Source organism: Xyrauchen texanus, chromosome 16 (assembly GCF_025860055.1).
Source record: "Xyrauchen texanus isolate HMW12.3.18 chromosome 16, RBS_HiC_50CHRs, whole genome shotgun sequence".
In the NCBI taxonomy this organism is placed as follows: Eukaryota; Metazoa; Chordata; class Actinopteri; order Cypriniformes; family Catostomidae; genus Xyrauchen; species Xyrauchen texanus.
The window spans coordinates 41,835,151-41,841,486 of record NC_068291.1 but is presented as its reverse complement, the minus strand read 5'-3'; the positions used below and the strand labels follow the sequence as shown (position 1 = coordinate 41,841,486).

Here is a 6,336-nt window from a genome sequence, read left to right as displayed (position 1 = left end):
AAAGAAGCAAGCACATGTAAAAGGCGGACACTATGCAAAATGCAAAAGACACGCGATGGCGTCACGAATATGCTAATTAGCGTATGACGTCATCTAGCGACTTTTCGAGCAGGCTTTATAATTAAACTATTGAAAGTAGTTGGCAACACTGGGAACAGAAAATACTGCCCAGTGAATGAATAGGCCTATGCCGACGAATTTGGCTTGGTCATACCATTCCTGTAGAGGTCTAGAATCAAGACCTGATTGAATGATTCCCATATAGGCTTGTATTGACAATGGCAGTAACAAGTAAACAGAAGGCTAAAAGACTCAACTTTTTGTCCTCATTGTGCTACTGTTTCTGTCTCCGCTCCGCACTTATTATATGAAAGTTGCTTCAAACTACATGATACTGTTATCTAAACATGCATGTGACTGGTCGTACACCCGACAAACGTCCCTGTAGTTACAAACACAGGAATTGCTGAAGCTTCCTCATTCTGACACTATTTACGGAAAACAAATCTAGCCGCTTTCAGATGTGCGAATCTACTACGGAGGAGGCTTGAGATCATGAATATTAAGTACGTAACTTGACGTTCTTCCAGTCGGCCTAAATGATGATTGGCTGAACGGCAGACGTTGGCAAATGGGTGGTCCTATTGTGAGGGTTTGGCTTATAAATATTAACTCGATTGTTCAAAATTTGTTTTCGCAAAACACGCAGAAAAAAGTTACATTTGAGAGAAATGCAATTCAATTCTTCAAAAATTTAAATAATACAAATGTTTATTTTTCTCCTTTAACAAACATAATCCTTTCCTACATTGACAAACAGTTGTGATGTTCAAATAAATAAAGAATACTAACTAGATTAGTCCTATTTTATTTTTTGCAGTGCATAAAGGGGGGGAAATGAAAGAGATACAATACTATTATTCCCACAAGGTATACATTAAAACAATAGAAATATCTATTTGTCCTCTTCATCAAAAGGTACTTTTGAGATTACATGAATTATTTATGGATCATAAATACCGACTATATTGTTCCTTTTTTAATATTTAGCAAAGCATACAAATAAAACAGTTCCTTACAAAGGAGATACAATACAATTATTGCTTTAATTAAAATAAAATCAATGTGACAGTCAAATTATTATTTTACACATATTTACACACTTACAATGGTTACATTTAAATAAAATAATACAAATAACAACCTAAAATTAGATACGCTTTAAAATATTTAAGTTATCCTTGTTCGCTACACGAAGGTTAACGGCAACAATCTTGTGACCTAATTAATATTCATGAGGTACACCTTCGCCGTAGTAGGATTCGTGGATTGAACTGCATCGTCACATCCGGTTCTGTTGTGAACGTCTGTAGATCCATGTGCAATTCGCTTATTAATATCAATCCATGCAAGGATATATCGACTGCCACTGTCATATATCTGCCGAAGATTTTGACAGTGTAAGGTGTTTAGAAGCTCTGTACATAATATTGTGAAATGATCTGAGAACGTTTCTTAACAAGTATGTTTTGCGTTTTTAGGACATTGATTATGTCATTGGGGAGTCTAAAAAGGTACTTTATTCCCTCTAAGTTCTCCATCAAACAGATATCCAGTATGTTATCATGTATGTAAAGTGTGTTATAATGTTTATTATTTCATTTCAGGCTGGGCTTGTTGCCCTCCTTGCAGTAGCAGAGCATGCTGGGGAGTTTGAGAAAATTATACAGCTCTCACAAAGGTATAGCATAGATCGTTTAGCATAGTGGATCACATATTAATTAAAGCAAATGCAACATTAATTGGCTTTAATATCTTGAAGGTTCTCTGGATTTGTCATCCCATGTCTTGGAGTTCATCCTGTCCAAGGACAAGACCCAGCACAACCCAGAGGAGCTTTACTTGAGGTCTGAAAAATGTGTAAATAATGATGAAATTCTGTTATTTTATCTACTATCTCACACTGACATTTCTATGTTTTCAACCCCAAAGGATTTAGACGCTGCCTTACCACTGATTGAAAAATACAAAGAACACATTGTGGCTGTTGGTGAGGTTAGACATATATTGTACTTATGGCTTATAAATAGACAATAGAGTTATATTGTCTGTGGCTGTTGATTATTGAAATTATTTGGGTCACTTCACCTAATTATCTGATCATTTGCAAGCAACAATAAGTACCAATGTTTCACAACTGTTAATGCAATAAACACGGTGTAACAGTTTTTGGCAATATTCAAATTGTAAACTCACATATAAGCAGTGTTGGGTGTAATCTGATTATTAGTTACTGTAATCGAATTACATTTTAAGTCAAAAGTAGAGTAACATGTTGCATTTTAAATTCTTGTAATAATTTTACTAACTTTCAGTCAATTGAATCAAGTTTTTAAATACATTTTAAAGAGAATTACTACAGATTGTACTTAATGTACATACAGTGGCAAGAAAAAGTATGTGAACCCTTTGGAATGAGCTGGTTTTCTGTAGTAATTGTTAAAAAAATGTGATCTTGACAACATTAAAGTCACAAGTGTAGACAAACACTATGTGCTTAAGCTAACAACACACGGCAAGTTTCACGCCTTTACTGAAGCAAAGTCACAGTGCTTTGGAAAAAGTAAGTGAACCCTTGGATTTATTAACTGGAAGATCCTCCTTTGGGAGCAATTACCTCAACCAAGCATTTCCTGCACAAAGTTCAGAAGGATTTCTTAACCATTCTTCCTTACAGAACTGCTTCAGATCAGCCATATTCTTAGGATGATGGTGTGAAAGGCTCTCTTGAGGTCATTTCACATCATCTTTATTGGGTTATTATCTGGGCTCTGACTGGGACACTCCAAAAGGGTGATTTTACATTTTTTTGAAGCAATTCTGTAGTGGACTTGTCCTGCTGCATCACCCAAATTCTACCGAGCTTAAGGTAGAGCACAGTCACACTGACATTATCCTGTAGGCTATCTTGATAAAATTGTCCCTCGATGATGGCAAGTGGTCCAGTCCCTGAAGCAACAAAGCAACCCCAAATCATGTTGCTCCCTCCACTGTACTTCACCGCTGGGATGATGTTTTCATGTTGGTATGTGGTACCCATTTTTACGCCATACGTAATGCTGCATGTTCTTCCCAAACAATTCAACCTTAGTTTCATCAGTCCACAAAACATTTTCCCAGTAGCATTGTGGAGTGTCAAGGTGGTCTTTGGAAAACTTCAGGTGCACAGCAATGATTTTTTGGAAATCAGTGGCTTCCTTCATGGTGTCCTGCCATGAACACCATACCTGTTTAATGTTTTCCATATTGTAGACTCATAAACAGAGATATTAAACAGTTCCAGTGATTCCTTCAAGTCTTCAGCTGTCACTCAAGGGTTCTTTTCTACCTCATTTCGCATTCTGCGGTGTGCCCTTTGAGTCATCTTGGCAGGGTGGACACTTCTAGGGAGAGTACCCACTGTCCTAAATCGTCTCCATTTATAGACAATTTGTGTAACTGTGGACAGATGAATATCTACGGTCTTCAAGATAACATTGCAACCCTTTTCAGCTTTATGAAAAGCAACAATTCTTGATCATAGGTCTTCTGAGATCTGTTTGTTTGCACGGCGTTGTCCACGTCAGCAGATGCTTCTTTTGAATAGCAAACTCAACATGTTTGAGTGCTTTTTATAAGTCAAAGTAGCTCTAACCCACACCTCCAATCTCATTTCATTGTTGGGATGCCAGGTTTGCCAACTCCTGACTCTAATTAGATTTTGACTGCGTCATTAGCCAAGGGGTCCGCATACTTTTTCCCAGCCTACTCTGTATTTGAATGATGTATTTAATATGTACACGAGCAATAATATAATGTTTGTGTTATTAGTTTAAACAGATTGTTTTTTCATTATTTGTAACGTAAATGAAGATCAAACCACATGTACAAAGACAAATGTATACATAAATTCAAGCAATTTCATATGGTTCACTAACTTTTTCTTGCCACTGTATTACTATCTTTTAATTCATTACTTTTAAGTACATTACTTCCATTATACATATTTTTCAAATAATATTATTTATGTAAAATACATTGAAAACATTGTTCAAATGTTAACCTTTGTGACCTTTGAAGAGTCACTAATTGTAAAAAGTAACTGTAATTGTAAGGGAAAAACATGGTGTTTTGTGTATTAAATGTGTGCGACAATGAACGATGAGGAAATATAGACATTATTTAAAATTAGTTGTGTAAAAAACTAACTTTTGTGAAGTGTTTTAGAAAGTAACTTAAAAGTAACAATTCTAATGTGATTACTTGTTTGGTGAAGTAATCAGTAAAGTAGTCTGATTATATTTTTAGAGAAGTAGTTAGAAATATGTAATGGATTACTTTTGTGATTAACTTACCCAAATACTGCAAATAGGTTGGCCTGGACTTCACCCCACGCGTAGTCAACAGTGACGCTGGCAAAGACAGTCAGAGAAAAGTGCTCATTCGACAGGCAGAACTCGCAAAACGGTTGAATCTCCCCCTGTAAGTCTCGTTCTTTTGCCTTTGTGTTTTAGAGTTTTCATTTTAGTTGACATAAAGAATGATGTTATGATATTTCACAATTGATCTGTCTATTAGAAATGTGCACTCAAGATCTGCTGGGAGACCAACCATCCATCTTTTGAAGGAGATCGGTATGCATGCCAAAACATGCATTTATTCAAAAATGTGTTGCTTTCATGATTATGTCATCTCACTCTCTGTCAATGTCTGTTGGTCAATCAGGTGTAGAGAATGCTCTTCTGCATGCATTTGATGGAAAACCCTCAGTTGCAATGGAGGGTGTTAAAGCTGGCTATTATTTTTCAATACCGCCATCCATTATAAGAAGCGATCAGGTAAATATACTATTTTTATACATTTAGCAACATTTGAACTGTGCGATCAGTTTTGCATTATTTTTGCATGCTTTGCTCTGCTAATTTGTGTTTATATTAAGCAATTGAGTATTCATGAGAGTTGTGTAATAACTATATCTATAACTATATAACTGTTCTCATTTGTCACGCATCACATGTACAAGAAGCAGAAGCTCGTGAAGCAGATTCCTCTGGAGAGCTTGTGCCTAGAGACGGATTCTCCCGCACTGGGACCTGAAAAGCAGGTACGGTGACATTTTGTGTTCAACTTAATTTACGTTTACTTCCTGGTTTGGTGTTGTTTGATAGTTTTTGACGTACACGTACATCTGTCTTTCACTCCAGGTGAGGAATGTACCACAGAATATCCGTATTAGTGCAGAATATATTGCCAAAGTCAAAGGAATCCACTTGGAGAGGGTCATAGAGGTCACCACACAAAATGCCATGCGCCTCTTCCCCAAATTAAAGACATTTATCAAAGCTTGACTCTGTATGAAATGCGTCTCAAGTTGTTTTGTTGTGAAAAATCATCACCTTTTTTCAAAAGATATTGCAAATTTTCCATTGTGTGGCTTAAATTTCTATATTTTGATGTAAGATTATTTTGGTTCTATAAACACTTTTTGGTTTTATGATGTACCGTTGCAAAGGTCATATTTACCAGAACAATAAAAGCAGAAGAAAAGTCTTATGAGACGTGAAAACCAAAATAAATTGATGTGGAATTAAATGAATTGGTTGTTTATCTTTGACATATCTGGTATCATTGCTGTAAAATTTTATTAAACCGAGACAGAAATTGTGATTAAGGCAGTAGGTGGAAATATATTTTCAGTAATAAACTGTTTTCAATCTGTAGAAATAAATGAACCCAATGCTGTTCTGTAACATAATAAATGCAGAATTGAATTGTACCAGTAGATGGCAGGAAATGAAAACAATTTGAGACTGGACTGCTGCTCAGAGTGGTGATTTACATAAAGTCTCAATGTTTTTTTTTATTATAATTATTAAAAATATATTCTTATTTTAAATCTTCACTTTGCTGCTAATTTGTACAATCGTTGTGTTTCCCTGTGTTATTATTCCGGTGTAAATAATTTCCCGAACACAATGACGGAGATGTCACGTGGCACCTGTTACTTTTCTCAGCGTTGGTTGAGATAGACCAATCACAGTCTTTTTTAATTACGTTTAGAGATAATGACAAATAAAACAAAAACCGTAATTTAATATGGATTTCAGAGAAAGATTTCCAGTTGTATATCATGCGCTAATCTTTGGAATAAATTATTAAAATATTTACGCTTAGTAACAATTAAAATGTCACCAAAGCAGGGATAAAAAACACTTGTGGGTCCTTTCCTCATTTATTCAGACATGCCATTTATCAGTACACGTGTCAATTATATTTATAACATCATCAATTCGGATA

General features: G+C 35.4%; 1 protein-coding gene across 3 annotated transcripts; it reads left to right on the top strand.

Annotated features, from left to right (window-relative positions):
• Positions 1 to 1,331: 1,331 nt before the first annotated feature.
• Positions 1,332 to 5,848, top strand: LOC127657114 (putative deoxyribonuclease TATDN3). 3 transcript variants are annotated; one of them, XM_052145769.1, is made up of 10 exons: positions 1,332 to 1,460; positions 1,542 to 1,574; positions 1,668 to 1,741; positions 1,823 to 1,907; positions 1,993 to 2,055; positions 4,412 to 4,521; positions 4,618 to 4,673; positions 4,765 to 4,877; positions 5,069 to 5,143; positions 5,244 to 5,848. In XM_052145769.1, the coding sequence occupies exons 1-10, from the start codon at positions 1,407 to 1,409 to the stop codon at positions 5,385 to 5,387; spliced, it is 807 nt and encodes a 268-aa protein (XP_052001729.1). In that variant the 5' UTR covers positions 1,332 to 1,406; the 3' UTR covers positions 5,388 to 5,848. The 3 variants fall into 3 exon arrangements, with proteins under 3 accessions (XP_052001729.1, XP_052001728.1, XP_052001727.1); XM_052145768.1 differs by having other exon boundaries at positions 5,066 to 5,143; XM_052145767.1 differs by having other exon boundaries at positions 5,063 to 5,143.
• The last annotated feature ends 488 nt before the right edge of the window (positions 5,849 to 6,336 follow it).